General features: G+C 39.5%; 1 protein-coding gene across 5 annotated transcripts in view; it reads right to left on the bottom strand.

The window, feature by feature from the left end:
• Positions 1 to 7,038: 7,038 nt before the first annotated feature.
• Positions 7,039 to 18,119, bottom strand: part of tead3a (TEA domain family member 3 a) — a 67,818-nt gene continuing 56,737 nt past the window's right edge. For all 5 annotated transcript variants that reach the window (XM_067446878.1, XM_067446879.1, XM_067446880.1 and 2 more), the window contains 8 exons: positions 15,306 to 15,434; positions 15,177 to 15,220; positions 15,035 to 15,099; positions 14,825 to 14,961; positions 14,145 to 14,318; positions 13,851 to 13,994; positions 13,595 to 13,747; positions 7,039 to 7,692 (listed from right to left, as the gene is read on the bottom strand). In XM_067446878.1, the coding sequence (XP_067302979.1) occupies positions 7,579 to 7,692; positions 13,595 to 13,747; positions 13,851 to 13,994; positions 14,145 to 14,318; positions 14,825 to 14,961; positions 15,035 to 15,099; positions 15,177 to 15,220; positions 15,306 to 15,434 (960 nt within the window). In that variant the 3' untranslated portion in view covers positions 7,039 to 7,578. The remainder of the gene's footprint in view (positions 7,693 to 13,594; positions 13,748 to 13,850; positions 13,995 to 14,144; positions 14,319 to 14,824; positions 14,962 to 15,034; positions 15,100 to 15,176; positions 15,221 to 15,305; positions 15,435 to 18,119) is intronic.

Genomic DNA, 18,119 nt, shown 5'->3' with positions numbered 1-18,119 from the left:
CATGCATTAAGTGAACATGATGAATGTTACTCATTGCCTACACTGTAAAAAATTACCAGCATTTCACAATAATGAACAGTATTATTTTACAGTAACTAGTTGTAATTAAGTTTCCCTGTAATATCCCAATTAAAACCTGTAAAAACTACAGTATCCTTGGATTTTATGGCATTTAACTCTTATTTTACAGTAAAATATTGTAATCTAAAACGTACTGTTGTATCACAACAAGGTCTGTAATATCACAGCAACACAGTGAAAAAAAATTAAGGATTTCACAGCATTAAATAGTATTATTACAGTGAAATTTTGTATTGAAATATGCCCTGGGAAGTCACATGACATAACCGACAGGTTTTGAACTGAAGGCGCCGTCGTCGTATCCCTCTTCTATTCCAGGCTGAATTGAGAAGGTGAGCAGCATGCATGTTTGTAGCACTTACACCCATGTTATTTTAATATAATTATAATATTTACTTTCAAATAAACGTTTATCACATGACACAGTTCACATTTTGTTAGCAAGTGCCCAGAATTGATGAAAGTTCACTCACAGCATCTGCTAATGACGAGAGTTTCGCTAATGTTCTAATTTTTCATGTCACTATCACCGTTTAGACAAATCTGGTGTTTGTAAAGTTTATAAAACTAATGATGGGACAGACATTACTATTTATGCGTGCACATTTCTGTAATTAGGCTAGTCAAGGTTAGATTAGCAGGGCTAACCGTAAGCTTCACACATTACTAACCAGACTGACTTTATTTCTGTCAGACGTCTACAGAAGCTCTTATTGAGAATTAATAGATGATGCTTTATTGTTTCTTCTGACGTTACCATTATGGTGATCAGTGTTTGCTTTAGTTGGGCTCTTGAACCGTGACACAATAACATTAATTTTTCTCTAGCTGCTGTAATGGTGTGTTTACATTTGTTCTAGCAAGCAAAGCTGAAAAAAAAAACATGAGTAGATTATGTTGGCTATTTAATAAGGGTTTAACTCATTAATGATTTACTAGTCTTATCTATAAAGATATATTCATGTAAATTCAGAGTAAATGGAAGCTTCATCTCCATTACTTTTAGGTTATTGGATAATTTTAGTACGACTTCCACAGTATACATTGTAAATTCACAGTAAATTATTGTCCACTTGTTGCCTAGAAATCTAGACGCACCCTAGCGGCAGCAAATCTAATTTGCCGCGAGTGTCGTCTAGCAACTCTCAATACCCTTCTGAGCTGTATTCCGCTAACTCTTGCTGGACCAATCACATCGTGTATAGAGTCGGTGGGCGGGGCCATAATGACTACGGCCGAGTTGCGTTTGCGTGCTTCTAGTAAACACAGAAACTGGCGAACGGCGGTCTTTCGAATCAGCTCTGACCGCGACTCTGGAAGACTTGGAGTTAAGCTTTTCTCTGAGAAAAGAACAAAGAACGGCACTGAATCATTCTTAAAAAGGGAAGATGTGTTCGGAGTTTAGCCAACCGGATATGGCGAATGTTTAATCTATCAACAAGCTCTGCTTCACCTTCGTTGCTCTGGTTGGTTGTAGCGCTATCCTATCGCGTGCAGAGGGAGTTTGAAAGAGAACCGTTTATCCGCCCCTCGGATTGAGCTGTCTGGTGGTGAGAATGGTGAGTTTCCAGACCAAACATCTTGATGTGGGTCAGGCTTGTCAGGCCAGTCCACTTGTACATTACTTTCACAGTACACACTGTAAAAGTACAGGGCCATGTTGTAATGATGCACAGCAAAAGATTGTAATTACCCAGTAATGTACTGTAATATCACAGTATTGCTTTGTCCTTGAAGCTGTGAAGTTACAGTATACAGTTGTGCTTTTACAACAATGCATTGTAATATCACAGATATAAAATTACAGTAAATTTCTCTGAATATATTTCACAATATATTGCTGTAATCCTTACTGTGAAAGTCATGCAAAATCTATCCAATTATTTATTGTAAATTTACAGCGATTTTTTTTTTTTTTTTTTTTTTTTGCAGTGTGTATATTTGCTTTTGGAGTTGTTGCATAATGTTCTTATAATATGTGTTAGTAATTATATGTTATTAAAGTGATAGTTTACCTGCAAATTCTGTCATCATTTACTCTCCCTCAAGTTGTTCCACACCTGTATTAATTTATTAAGATATTTGGTAGGATGTTTGTTGCCAAGCAGATCTCGGCAGCCACTGACTACCATAATATTATTTTTATTTAATTTAAGTGTTAGTCAATGGCTGACAAAAACGTCTGGGTTACTGCCATTAAAATAACAAATAATGTTCCTAGCAGAACAAAAACATTTCTACCAGTTTGGAACCACTTAAGTGTGACTAAATGTTGACATAATTTTCATTTTTGGGTGAACTCTCCCTTTTATTAATACACAGATCAGGCATAATATTATGACCGGTGAAGTGAATAACACTGATTATCTCTTCATCATACCACCTGTTAGTGGGTCGGATATATTAGGCAACAAATTAACATTTTGTCCTCAAAGTGTTAGAAGCAGGAAAAATGGGCAAGCGTAAGTATTTGAGTGAGTTTAACAAGGGCCAAATTGTGATGGCTAGACGACTGGGTCAGAGCATCTCCAAAACTGCAGCTCTTGTGGGCTGTTCCCGGTCTGCAGTGGTCAGTCTCTATCAAAAGTGCTCCAAGAGGAACAGTGGAGAACCGGCCACAGGGTCATGGGCGGCCAAGGCTCATTGATGCACGTGTGGAGCGAAGGCTGGTCCGTGTGGTCTGATCAAACAGACGAGTTCCTGGAGCTCAAACTGCTCAAGAAGCTAATGCTGGTTCTGATAGAAAGCTGTCAGAATACACAGAGCATCGCAGTTTGTTGCGTACGGGGCGGGATAGATCAGTCAGGGTGCCCATGCTGACCCCGCCGAAAGCACCAACAGTGGCACGTGAGCATCAAAACTGGACCACGGAGCAATGGAAGAAGGAGGGCTGGTCTGAGGAATCACGTTTTGTTCTGCATCACGTCGATGGCCGGGTGTGTGTGTCTCTCTTATCTGGGGAACACATGGCCCCAGGATGCACTATGGGAAGAAGGCAAGCCGGCGGAGGCAGTGGGATTGGAAACCTTGGGTCCTCCATCCATGTGGATGTTACTTTGACACGCTCCACCTACCTAAGCATTGCTGCAGACCATGTTCACTCTTTCATGGAAACAGTATTCTCTGGTGGCTCTTTCAGCAGATAATGCTCCTGCCACAAAGAAAAATGGTTCAGGAATGGTTTGAGGAGCACAAGGATGAGTTTGAGGCGTTAACTTGGCCTCCAAATTCCCCAGATCTCAATCCAATCGAGCGTCTGTGGGATGTGCTGAACAAACAAGTCCGACCCAGAGGCCCTACAACTTACAGGATTTAAACGATCTGCTGCTAACATCTTGGTGCCAGATACCACAGCACACTTTCAGGTGTCTAATGGAGTACATGCCTCGACGTGTCAGGGCTGTTTGAGGACCAAAATAACATTAGGATCTTAATGTTATGCCTGATCGGTGCATATACAGGATCATTTTTGATAAATCAGGGATGGCCACTCTACCTAACTGGACAAATACAAAAACAAGTAAAGAAAAAAAAAAACATCTAGTCATCTAAATTATATGTTTAACAAAACATGGCCCATTTTACCTGCATTCACATATCATGCCCATCAAGAGTAGTGTAATTATATAATCAGAACTATTGCCTAATAATTATCCTAATTATATCATTACATTATAGTGTTAATGTGCTTTTCTTGGATTTAATATAATAACAACAATAGCAACTAGGAAGTTTTAGCTTTCCAGGGCTCCAATGTCACTTTAATTGGCAAATACATGAAACAATGTAGACGTTACAACCCTTATTTAGTATTAACCAGAACAAAAATTGTATTGAAACAAAGCAAAAAAAAAAAAAAAAACTAAAACAAATAAAAATAAAGATGAAAAAAAGAATAGACATAAAAACCTTTCCTGTAACATTCTTAAAATATACATAAAACAATTTATAGAATTTCAGAATCAATTTCTATTTTTCTTTCCCACACACAAACAGACACACACACACACACACACACACACACACACACACACACACACACACACAGAGAGAGAGAGAGAGAGAGAGAGATATGCACTCAAGTGCACAAATACACACACTCACACAGAAGCATGATTTTTCTTTGAAAACGTCGTAGAAGACCTGAAGCACACAGTAAGGCAAGACTGGGTTTTGTGGCGGATGCTCTTCACATTCGATTCTTTGGTTAAGATTTTACAGATTAGTCTTCAATGTACAACTACACGAACAGTCCTCTCTGCGCAACATGTGCTCTTCATAATGCAGTGCACAAATGTATATAAATGTACCAAAATATGATGCCATATCCGACACAGTGTCAAGGCGCTCGTCTTTAAAAGTCACATGTACCAAGCACTGAAGGTGATTGTGGGTTTAAAAAATAAAACACCAAGAGGGATGCCATGTGTGGATCATAAACAATAAAAAGAGTAATGAATCCACATACTGTATAAAACTAACATTTCAAACCTCGAGTGTTTCTACGTTACTGAAAGAACCTGAGAACACATGGATCGGAACAGCCCGGATCTTATTGCACATTTTGATTAGGAATTAAAGGTTGATTTCACGTTGTCCTCTTTTGACCAATGACATGCCTTACCACACACACACACACACACACACAAAAAGAATGAGAGAAAAACTGAAATATTACAATTGTACATTAAAATACAATGGTTGTGTTAGGAAAATATTTAAGCACCCAGTTAAGTGTAGTTGTTTTGGCGAAGATGTAGTTGAAAACACTGAGAAATGAAAAGCAAGTGTTGCACGCCGAGATGCGTTTAGTCTCGCTGCAATCTCGCTGTAAAGCAGAGCATTTGCCCTCTTTAGTTTTGGACTGTGTAACCTGATCTTCTGAATTTTCCTGCTTACTCGCCAGTATGGCGAAGGTAGACACAAAAGTGATAAGGCACTCAAAATGAGGGCGATCGAGGAACACCATGCATATGTAGTACTGTGTTTCACAATCATCATTATGGCTAAATGGCTTTATATGGAAGCTTCTTTCCACCAGTGGAGAAAAAAAAAACTTCTCACAATCCTGACTTTTTTCTCACAATTAATTTTATCAGTTTTCTCTTGCAGTTGGGAGTTTATATACTGCCATTTAGATGTTTTTTCCTCACAAATGTAGGTTTATATTCCAAAATATTTTACAATTCTTACCTTTTCTCCAAATTGTGAGTTTATATATCGCAATTCAGATGTTCCTTCCTCACAGATGTTAGTTTATATCTCAAAAATCAGACCTTTCCACTTTTCTTCTGGAAATTGTGAGTTTATATAGGCCTACCACAATACACTCTCGCAAATGCGAGTTTAAATCTCACAAATCAACCCTTTCCACTTTTTTCTGAAGACTTTAAGTTTAGATTCCGCATTTCAGACCTTTCCGAATTTATGACTTGCAGTTTTGACTTTTCTCGCAAATATTAGTTTTTATTCAGATTTTTTGTTTGTTTGTGATAGTGTTTATATGCCACAATTCTGATTTTTCTTACTCAGAAATGTTAGTTTTCCAATTTTTTTCTCTTGCAATTGTGTTATTACAATTCAGACTGTTACTTGCAAAAGTGAGTTTATATCTCACAATTTAGATGTGTCCCTTGCAAATGTGTATTTTTATTTCTTACATTTCAATTTTTTTTTTATTTTTTAAATCACATTCTGACTTTTTTTCTCACAATTGTTATCTTACAATTCTGACTTTTCTGGAAAAAAGTGATTCCATCTCACAACAAAAAAAATTTCCTCGCAATTGTGAGTTCACAATTCTAACCTTTTCTCTCAATCGTCCGCAATTCAGATGTTTACTCCTCACAAATGTTAGTTTTCCACCTTTTTTCTCTTGCAATTGGGTTATTACAATTCAGACTTTTACTCGCAAAAGTGAGTTTATATCTCACAATTCAGATTTTACTCACGACTGTGAGTTTATTTATCACAGTTTTAACTTTTCCACTTTTTTGTGCAAATTGTCAATTTTTAAAAATCACATTTTGACTTTTTTCTCATGATTGTTATATCTCAAAATTCTCAAATTCTTACTTTTCTCGCAAAAAGCGATTCCATCACACAATAACACTATTCTCTCGCAATCATGAGTTCACAATTCTAACATTTTCTCTCAATTGTTCGCAATTCAGATGTTTCCTCCTCACAAATATTAGTTTATATCTAAAAATTCTGATTTTTTTTCTGAAAATTGCAAGTTATCAAAATGTAAACTTTTTTCTCCCAGCTGTAATTCTATATAGCACATTTCAGACTTTTTCTTATGAATGCGAGTTTACATCTCACAATTCTAACTTTCCACAAAGTCAATTCGCAATTGTGATTTAACATTATTTTTCTCACAAACGTTTTTCTGACTTCTTCCTGCAATTTTTGAATTTTTAAATCAAATTATACGCCACAATTTACACTTTTTCCTCGCAATCGTGTTATATCTCACAATTTTGACATTTCTGCATTTCTTCTCACAATTGTGAGTTTATATGCCGCAATTCAGACTTTTTTCACTTTTTCTGGCAATTGCACGTTTTTAATCCCAATTCTGACATTTTCTAGCAATTACAAGTTTATATTCTGAAATTCATGCTTTTTCCTTGCAACTGTTACACAATTTGGACTTTCTCAGAATTGTGAGATATAACTCGCAATTGGGAGAAAAAAAGTCAAAATTGGGAGATAAAATGTGGCAATTACCTTTATTATTTTTTTTATTCAATGGCAGGAACAAGCTTCCATTTTTTTAAGCCAAAACTCTGCAGTAAAAAGGTTCCAAATGCACTTTGCATATCCATGTAACACCAAGAGGTAGAAATAACACATTTGCACTTTCCAAAACCAAGCCAAATCGAGAGCAAAACTTTCAAAAGTGTGTAACATTCATGCAACTTGCGCTTTTCCATCACAACAAACATTCAGTGTCTTTTCCTATACAAAACCGCTTTTATTTACAAGACTTTCGCATCCTTCTGAGCACAATCTGAACCCCGATCAAAGGTCAGAGGTAGCAGGCTTCTGTGTCTAAACCAAAGATTGTGACAAAAGGACAGTCAGAACAAACATATGCTATCACCAAGTTCCTGATTAGAAAAAGACTTGTATCGACCAGCATTCCTTTCCTATTCGCTTACGATGGCTTTTAAAAAGACCTTTGTGCCTTCAGAGTCTAGTACCATAAACATGACAAGGGTCATAATCAGAATTAACCCACCATACATTTGAGACCTCTCCTTTCACAAAACAGTAAGCAAAGGAAGAAATAGAATCATCCCTGAAAGTACATTTCCTTTCCTTTTAAGGAACACGACTAAATATACAACACAACCTAGTGCAGAGGATCCTGGTTTGTGTTTTGTCCATGATTGAGTGTATGAGCTTCAGGTTTGTCTAATTTTCTTTTCCTTTTTTGTTCGTACGCATTCGATGGCCTGCGTCTGGAGGCGTGGGCACAGCGGTCCTTCAGTCCTTGACGAGTCTGTAAACGTGATACTGTGCTCCGTGGTCACTTGTAGACACCTCAAACACAAACGCAATGCAAAGCAAAGTCTCTTGTGTGTCTCTGTTTGTGACAACCTGGGGAGGAGAAAAACACTTTAGAAGACTATAGTAACACTAACTTTAATGAAAGCATGATATACACTTGGAAATAAAAAATATATTTCGACTGTATTACAGCCATAATGACAAATGACTTTAATACAGCACAACATTAATGATGCTTTTAAATTCCAATGTAGTGCCTTATTTAACCCTTTATCGCATGCCTCGGGTCTTTAGTGACCCGGGACGTCTCCTCATTTTTCAAACTTGGACATCAACCTTCTTAGTATTCCTCATTCAATTCATTACAAACAATAACAAAAAAGATGTTAAGATTATAAAGATGTTTTATACTATGGCATGCGGACCAATGCCTGCCTATGCTCTGTGAAGGTCAGAAAGCACAATCTTGTCAGGCTTAAGCACTTAAGGAGTTGATGGGCCTCGGCACAGAGTACCCTAAATGTGTCAGCATCACATCCTGTGAGACCACAGTCCTGCTTCATAGAAGGCTCATTATAGGCGCTAGAAAAAAAGCCCTGAACTTCCATATTCAACCCTTTCTGAAATAGGGACTCCCACTATAGACCAGTCTAAGCCAAAGCAAGAGGACATCTCTGAGTCCCTAAGAGCAGAGATAACTGGGGATACTAGGCATAGCCTCAGCCAAGTCTATAGCACTACATCTTGCAGCCAAACCAGGCGATAGGGGAAATATTGAGTGGCTCAAAGCATCTCTACATTTATATCTACCAGACCTTAACAACAAGTCTAAAGCCTAGTTCACACTTGCCGATTTTAGCCCCGATTTTGACTCGCTGACAGGTTTCGCGAAATTGGCGACAAACGCCCAAGATCATAGGCAAATCGTTGCTCATACACGCGAGTGACAATCACACGGTGTGAATGATCAAAGACGCGATAAGAGAGAATCGCTGACGAGTCGCCGACACCCGCAAGATATTTGGCATGCTAAATATCTGGACCTGTCGGCGATTCAAACTCCTGCTGTGTGAAATGTGTTCTAATATCGGCGATGACCGACAGCCAATGAGAGAGTGAGATTCAGGGCAGCGGGAGGTTCAGGGAGGAGTTATAGAGCAGAATATCAGTATTTTTAATAGATATAATATTTACAATTCTACCACACAGAAACAAAGCCCAAACATTTGCACGTACAGCCGCAGCAGCAGCACATTGCAAAATTACTTATTTACCTTAAACTCTCTTTGCAGAACACAATCCTGGCTTCCTCTGTCTCTCCAACAATTTCCTCCTCCATAATCTTCTATTCCACAAATCAGCGCACAGACAATTTTGAGCGCAAACTTTCTGCAGTTTATCATTTTTAGTAACAATTCCAAGTCTCGTGCGAGAACGCCGGTCTGATGCACGTGTGATCTCGCGTTGTTTACTTGTCACATCGCACGTGCGTTTAGTTGGGAAACGTAATTTGCGCACCAGAGAGAGAGAGAGTTGTCGGCGATTGTTCCTCCTGTACAGTCATGCAGTGTGAACCCCTCTGTCGCCGATCCATCGTGCAGTGTGAACACAGCAGTGACTGAATGCTACCCCAGATAGTCATGCAGTGTGAGAAGAGCAGTGACCCGAAGAGTTTGAAAATCGTGCAGTCTGAACTAGGCTTAAGGGAGCAGGGTGCCGAAGCATGTGAAGGAAGAATTCCTCAGCTTCCAAGAATATCCAGACTAATGAGCTGTAGAAGCAAAAGAGTACGAGTGGCCAGAGAATGGGTCACTACAAACCATCAATCCAGTTACAGGGAGCAGAATCCTGCTGCAATACCCAGTATGATCATTTGGGGAGGATGACAAGTGAGGGAGTGGAAGTGTCCACACTCAATATCAGCGCTCAAGCTCAACTCATCTAAAGGGCAACCTAACTGAAGGGAGCATGTCATTAAGCATCCCATTCCTTAAGGACTAAAAGAGGCCTCAGGAGAGAGTAGTCTACTCTACTCTACCCTCAATTCTCCTAAAGGAGAAATAGTACTTTTGGGAGATCTGGCAAGAGTGCACAGAGAGTGGAGTGCCTACGGTCTACCTCGCCGTTCATAAAAAGAAGCCTGTCGACAAAGTTAGTCAACACCTGCTACCTCCGACAGCTGGAGGGAGCCACCGAGAAAGAGGGATGCCCGAGCCGCTAAACAAACACAAGTTCCCTATTACTGAAAGACTTTGACCATTGAACACCTAGGGATACGCTCTACCTATTCAGGTCTCCTAGGGAAACGAGCTGCCATCCTCCCGTGTAGCTACTAGCTCCAGTGTAAACCGGAGGGGGAAACAGAGAGAGCGGGATGGCGTAGCACCTTTCTCAAATACTCTCTCCCAAGTGGCCCTCATATTCCCTCATTCAAGGGTTCCCTCATTCATCGGCCCTCATTCAAGGGTTGACCCTTCCTACAGTTCTAGCAAGAGGCGTAGATGCGTATCTGCTCTGTCATTTCACTCCTCCTCATAAACCATTACGAAACGCACCACATTCTGCCTAACAACACCAGGGGGAGGGCCCCGGTTAAAGTGAACGTGTTGCATCATTTCACAGAGACCAACAGTTTCAGAGGAGCATGCTGAACATCACTACTGATCTCACCGGATCATCTTATCTCACCATGACTTCACACTCGCACTTAACAATAGATTAGAAAGCGGATCACATCATCTCAACTGCTTAATGCTTACATCCTGCTTTTGCTGGGGCAGGGATAGGAGTGTGGAGCAAAAACATTAAGCAGGGTACTCCTAAGTAACACCACAATCCTGCAGCGCTGATGAACAGAATGGGTGGATTCCATGGTGTGCAGAGCCTCACGTGCCTAACCCGCTGCCACATAAATCTTGCCATTAGCTGTGAAGTGGTAATACAGAGGAGGCAGTTTCATTATTTTAGCATAATGCCTCAGCCCTACCTCCCTGTGATCCCACAATCAAAGTCACCGCACAGCTTTAACAGACAAAGGGGCCTGGACCGCAAGTTGCAGACACTTGACTGTCATCCCTCAAGAAAAGAGCCAAACAAGAGCAGAGCTCCCTCACTGTGTCCATCATCCCTTGTGAGAATAAAGCAAGAACAGAACTTTATTCTCCAAACGCATTGCTAAGAGAGCATCCAACTCCCTCGAAAGCCAAACACGCTCCAATCAGATGCTCAGCTCTATCCATTGATTGAACATCAAGCTAGAACAGAGCCCCTATCTTCACATGCACATACAAAGTGGCTTCCTGAAGACAACAAAGCTGTTGGCATGTAATACAAGCTGTCCATGTGACATTGCTGGACTGTGGTCGACCAATAGTTTTGCGTGTTTTCACACATGGTTCAGACAGCAGGTTCTGCGAGACTCGTCCCCATAGCAATAGCACCTGACACCGTGTCGAGTTTCATCAAAAGGGAACGTTTGAACAGCAGTGCCAAATAAAAAAATAAAAAGCATTCTCCATACAGTATATCATGACATAAACAGGCATCAGTCAAAATAAATTATCGAATTGTTTATGTTGTGTGGCTTGTACATTCCTCAATTGAATATGTAATAAGGTCATTTCTTTATTCTTTGACGCTTGTGGGAGTGGCATAGGTTAGTCGTCACAGCGATCGAGAATGGTTGAAATGGAGCCACTAATCTTAAACCCGAACACCGGTTTGGCAACACATGGGTGTCAGAGCTCGTAATAAAACAAGAATCAACATTGGCTTGCCTTTTCGGAGATCGTGAGAACTGAAGAATTTTAAATGTAAAAGCGATGCAGAGATGGTGTCGACTCTTGAGAGATTATGACTCAACAGGTAAGGTCTTTTATTTAACAGCTCTCTAATGGATTTCATTTTAAAGAATTATCTATTGTGAAGGCTCATTTCATTATGGTTGCTGTAGCTCTTTACTCTAATTTATCCTCAAGGATTTACTGTGTCTATTAAAGGGGGGGTGAAACACTCAGTTTCAGTCAGTGTCATGTCAATCTTGAGTACCTATAGAGTAGCATTGCATCCTGCATATCTCCGAAAAGTTTTTATTTTTTTAATAATTATATAAGAAAGATGCGCTGTTCCGAGTCTTTCCGAAAAAAGCCGAGCGGGTGGGGGCGTGTCGTGTGAGCGGAGCTAAATAATGACGTGTGCAGCAGCGCGCTGTGTGTTGAGTCGAGCGTCATCCCTAACAGCGGTAAAAAAACTTTATTCAAAATAAAAATATGGCTTTTAATCAGATACAGCCATACATCTATGATCCGGAATCAGACCCAGAGGCTGCAGTTGAACAGGAGCAGCAGCAAAAACGACTAGAGCAGGACGTCTCTATGTGGTAAGTTACAAGTTATACACTAACTATATTATATGCTTAGCGGCTTGTGTTATTTACATATTTATACTTGAATTATATCGTCGTATTTTTGTCTTTGAAGGTGTACATGTGGGAAGTGCAGTTGTGCACATGTGTTTGTGTGTTTACGCGTGGTTTGTGTAGACAGTAAGCGGACTAAAAGCAGTCTCACTCACCCTTCTAACGTTGGGACTGCTCCATCCTTCAGCATTAGGCGATTGGGAAAATTCGGCGTCGAGCTGGGCCTTGTTTATGAAACAGTCGGCACCGAAATGCAGCGAACAGATATAAACATTCGCGCAACTCAGTTGCTGATCCGGAAAAGCAAATTACATCCACTGTTGCCTTAACGCGGGGTTTTTGGCGAATCTGTGCAGGACTGTCTTGGTCTGGCAACCAAAAACCCACTTTTTTGGTGACATTGTTATGTGCTATGTGTAATTGTCACCTGTCCAGCATCCTACAAGCCCCGCTTTGATGGGCGTAGGCTGTTGCTTTCGCTCTCTCCCTCGCTCTCTCTCACGCGCTTCCGGTAGAATTGTCCGTAAGGCCCATACAAGGAAATTCCGCCCCCACTAACGTCAATGGGGACGCATGATCTCAAAAAACTTGCCGAAACTTAGGACTAACCGGAAGTAGTATTTTTGACAAAGAAATACTCCCATCAAACGTCCACCTTAACTTTTGAAACTTTGTCTATGTTTAGTATGGGATTCCAAGTCTTTAACAGTGTAAAAAGATCAGTATGCATGAAACAGCATTTCACCCCCCCTTTAATGGGTAAAGCTACAATAATGTCTTCTATAGTCAGCTTGAGATCCTTTCCATCTAAACTGGTTATATCTCTTAAGCCGAGTAGTGGTTGTTTTACAACCAAAACAATGTTCTTCTCCAAAATGCATGTAGTTATTTTTTAAACAGCTAGAGGGCCAAAAGTTACATAGTGTACCTTTAAAGGTCCCGTTCTTCGCGATTCCATCTTTCAAACTTTAGTCAGTGTGTAATGTTGCTGTTGGAGCATTAATAATACCTGTAAAATTATAAAGCTCAAAGTTCAATGCCAAGCGAGATATTTTATTTAACAGAAGTTCCCTTTCAAAGCCTACAGCGAACGGCCCGTTTGGACTACACCCCTGCACTTCCTTCAGGAATGACGTCACTAGAACCGTTTGTTGACTAACCCTCCGCCCACAAGAACACGCAAAATAGGGGGTGTAGTCTCGTTGCTCTCTCACATGGAGAAGAGCGCGCATTCAGCGCTTGCATCTCCCCGTTATGGTAAGAGGCGGGACCTTTCCGGGCAAAGTGCTCTAAACTGCTGTCCAATCACAACACGGGAAGCGCTGGCCCAATCAGAACTCGTTACGTGTTTCTGAAGGAGGGACTTCATAGAACAAGGAAATCATCAGGCCGTTTTTAGGACAGAGGAAACAGCGGTGTACAGATAAGTAAATTGTGTGAAAAATACTGTTTTTTTTACACGCGAAACATGAACTCATGTTATATTCACACTGTAAAGATAATCAAAGCTTTGAAAACCCGCGAAGAACGGGACCTTTAAATTCTGAATTTTGCCCTGTGTTCTCATTTGCTTACCTGCAGTATAGTGAAGTTCTCCAGGACACTGTTCATCATATATTTCTCTGGCAGGTGCTTCAGTTTATGGATGAAGTTGATCATGTATTCACACATGGGTGAGCGATGGATCCGATAAACGTACCTCCCGCCCTCCACACGGGCATATTCTGTCTAGGGTTCAACAAGTCAATAGATGCTGATTTTTCTATGAAACCACTACCATCTACAGCATATGACAATAAGTGGCCTTATTATGAATAAATGGTAAACTTACTTCAACTTTCTCTACCACCTGCTTCCCAAAAGAACAGACTTTAGTGGACACAGTGATGGTCATGTTTTCAGCACTGCTGTACTGACTGCTGACCCCATAGAACGAGCCTGCGCCATCCTGAACATTACTACTGTTCAGATCAGCCTGAAACAGATGACATAAAAGGCAGGTATCTCATTATCTCAGCTATATAAAGAGATGGATGTATGACATATCAATTTACAAACAGATAACATACACTGGGTTTCTAGTATTTTCAATATTGTAATAACAGATTAACAGAAAAAAACTCACCCAGAACTTGACCAGAAAGAAGGCGTTCTGAGGGCCTTTCTCGTACAGTTCCTTCAGCCCTCCCTTCTTCTCTGGAAACTTGTCGTAGATCTGACGGATGTCCACAGCCTCCAGAAGAGGGTCTGTGTACGAGGGGTTTGTCTGGGCGATGTGAACGAACAGGTGCTTGCTGTACTGTGGATTAACAGGTGAAGAAGTAACAATTAATGCGCTTTGAAACACATGCATGGAATATCGACATTCCTGAAACACATTATGTATGTTTTTGTCATGTAAGGACCGGTTTACACAGAATGCGCAGGGCAGTGGAACGAAAAAGAAGCGCAAGGTCTGAGGTGTTTTTTAAAACTTCTTTCAACGCTTAAATGCATGAATGTTTTGCCAATCATTACAATTACTCAACATTATTACATATTGGGGTCTTTAGCGACCCGGATCTATATCTAACACGAAAGGATCTCCACCTGTCGTGATGATATAAAACTCTCCTGATATTAGAGTAACAATTACAGAAGTTAAGAATAAAATAAAGCATATGACTGGGAGAACCCTTTTTTATTATATTGTTTCAATGAATTGATTGAGGAATACTAAGGTTGATGTCTAACTTCACATCTTGTGGGGAGAATGCCATCAGCGTGAACGGCGTCTCTAATATTCTCTTCCAAACGCTCACTCACAGTGTCAGGGTCTCTCTGGACCTCCATGAAGGCAGAATACTCCAGCATGCGGAGTTTACCGGAGGCGATGGTCCGGTCCTGCCACACAGGCATGGCAGTGGTGGTTGGGGGGTGGGAGGTGGGCAGATGATCATAATCTGTTGAGAAAACATGCTGGTTTAGGCCGGCTGGTCAATGTGAGTTCAGATATAATCCCAGCACTGCTCTTACTTGATATGGGCGTAGGCAGTGGAGGCTGAAGGCTGGAGTACGGATTCGGTGCAAAGGGCTTGATGCTAGAAGAGCACAGAGAAAGATCAGTAGGCGCTCACACTGATTCAATCACAGATGTCAGTCTCGTAGAAATACTCACTCCTGAGAAGGTCCAGGCTGTCCTGGGATGGGGCCGGGCCAAAACTACACAAAAAAAACAGAGAACAATGGAAGTTTGAAGGTTAAGTTCGAGAACTGAGGGTGACTGGTCATTGGACTCTGAACTAACCCTGGCTGGAGGAGGGTAGGGGTGCTGAGGGAGAGGAGGCATCTGACTCTTCATCACGCTGGCAGAAACGATCTGAGCCGAGGACAGAGCGGCCATGTTCTGCAGGGCTTTGTCTTTGGAAGCCTGATCCTGAGAAAGATGCAATAAGGGCTTAATTAGGAGCACAGTTCACTGGGAAAAACATTCAACTGAAATTATCCAGAACTAAAAGGAACTTTCATAATACCACTTCTAAGATGCATTTTACTATTGGAATTTTTTAAATAGTAATAAATTATTCAAATTATATTTATTATTATATTGTATTATATATTTAGGTATCTACAGCTATGACGTATCTATTATATTATTGTATATTATATATTTTAGGTAACTAAATCTATGACATATCTAATATATTAATTATATTATATTGCATATGTCTAAATCAATGACATCTATTAAATTATATTATATAAGGGGTCTAAATCTATGACATATCTAATATAGGTTATATTAATTATATTATATATTATGTCTAAATCTATGCCATCTATTTTATTATATTATTGTATATTATATTATTTTAGAGATCTAAATCTATGACATACCTAATATATATTATATTAAATATATAATATAATATATATTATGTCCAAATATATGACATCTATTAAATTATATTATATTCTATTACAGTCACCTAAATGATTATTAGGAACACCTGTTCAATTTCTGATTAATGCAATTATCTAATCAACGAACCACATGGCAGTTGCTTCAGTGCATTTAGGGGTGTGGTCCTGGTCAAGACAATCTCCTGAAATCCAAACTGAATGTCAGAATGGGAAAGAAAGGTGATTTAAGCAATTTTGAGCGTGGCATGGTTGTTGGTGCCAGACGGGCCGGTCTGAGTATTTCACAATCTGCTCAGTTACTGGGATTTTCACACACAACCATTTCTAGGGTTTACAAAGAATGGTGTGAAACGGGAAAAACATCCAGTATGCGGCAGTCCTGTGGGTGAAAATGCTTTGTTGATGCTCGAGGTCAGAGGAGAATGGGCCGACTGATTCAAGCTGATAGAAGAGCAACTTTGACTAAAATAACCACTCGTTACAACCGAGGTATGCAGCAAAGCATTTGTGAAGCCACAACACCCACAACCTGGAGGCGGATGGGCTACAACAGCAGAAGACCCCACCGGGTACCACTCATCTCCTCTACAAATAGGAAAAAGAGGCTACAATTTGCACAAGCGCACCAAAATTGGACAGTTGAAGACTGGAAAAATGTTGCCTGGTCTGATGAGTCTCGATTTCTGACATCTGACATTCAGATGGTAGAGTCAGAATTTGGCGTAAACAGAATGAGAACATGGATCCATCATGCCTTGTTACCCCACTGTGCAGGCTGGTGGTGGTGGTGTAATGGTGTGGGGATGTTTTCTTGGCACACTTTCGGACCCTTAGTGCCAACTGGGCATCGTTTAAATGCCACGGCCTACCTGAGCATTGTTTCTGACCATGTCTATCCCTTTATGACCACCATGTACCCATCCACTGATGGCTTCTTCAAGCAGGATAATGCACCATGTCACAAAGCTTGAATCATTTCAAATTGGTTTCTTGAACATGACAATGAGTTCACTGTACTAAAATGGCCCCCACAGTCACCAGATCTCAACCCAATAAAGCATCTTTGGGATGCGGTGGAACGGGAGCTTCGTGCCCTGGATGTGCATCCCACAAATCTCCATCAACTGCAAGATGCTATCCTAACAATATGGGCCAACATTTCTAAAGAATGCTTTCAGCACCTTGTTGAATCAATGCCACATAGAATTAAGGCAGTTCTGAAGGCGAAAGGGGGTCAAACACAGTATTAGTATGGTGTTCCTAATAATCCTTTAGGTGAGTGTATATTAGGGATCTAAATCTATGACATTATATAATATAATATTATATAATATTATATTATATTATATTATATTATATTATATTATATTATATAAGGAATCTAAATCTATGATATTATATAATTATTATAATACATTAGATATGTCATATATTTAGATATTTAAAAAAATATAATTACTATAATATATTAGAGATGTCATTGTACATACTACTACTACTAGGCTACTAATAAAAATGTGTATTGTAATACTAAATTTAAATAATGCCTTGGATATCGCTTGGATTTGGATATGTACACTACAGTTCAAAATGTTTTAGTTCAAAGTTTTTGATTTTAGTTATTTATTTTTAATTTTTAAATAAATTAATACTTTTATTCAGCAAGGATGCATTCAGATGATCAGAAGTGACAGTAAAGACGTTTAAAATATTACAAAATATTTATATTTCAAATTAGTATATTTATTTATTGTTTAATATTTATATTTTTCTAAATAGAAATCAACATATCACTGTAATAAATTACATTTTAAAATATAGTACAATAGAAAATAGTTATTTAAATTTTTAATGATATTTCACAATATTACTGTTTTTACTGTATTAAACAGCATTTGACTAAATAATGCAGCTTTGGTGAGCAAAAGAGACTTCTTTAAGAAATAATGCAAAGAAAAACACGTGCAAGAGCTACATGCTAAATGGTTTAGACAAACATGCAAAAATCATGCTTCTAAATGCACATATGATGCATGATATTGTGCTTGCATTTGAATCCAGCCACCAAGACAAATGCATTATTACACACTATAATAACACAGAACACCTGAACAGCTTCAACATTCAGTCGAGAGAAAGAAGACAAAGAATTAGACAGAATAAAGGACACAGAAATCTGTCCCAACCAGGATATAAA

This window comes from Pseudorasbora parva, chromosome 6, assembly GCF_024679245.1.
Source record: "Pseudorasbora parva isolate DD20220531a chromosome 6, ASM2467924v1, whole genome shotgun sequence".
Lineage (NCBI taxonomy): Eukaryota > Metazoa > Chordata > Actinopteri > Cypriniformes > Gobionidae > Pseudorasbora > Pseudorasbora parva.
The sequence above is the reverse complement of the archived record's forward strand: the minus strand, read 5'-3'. Positions and strand labels throughout refer to the sequence as shown.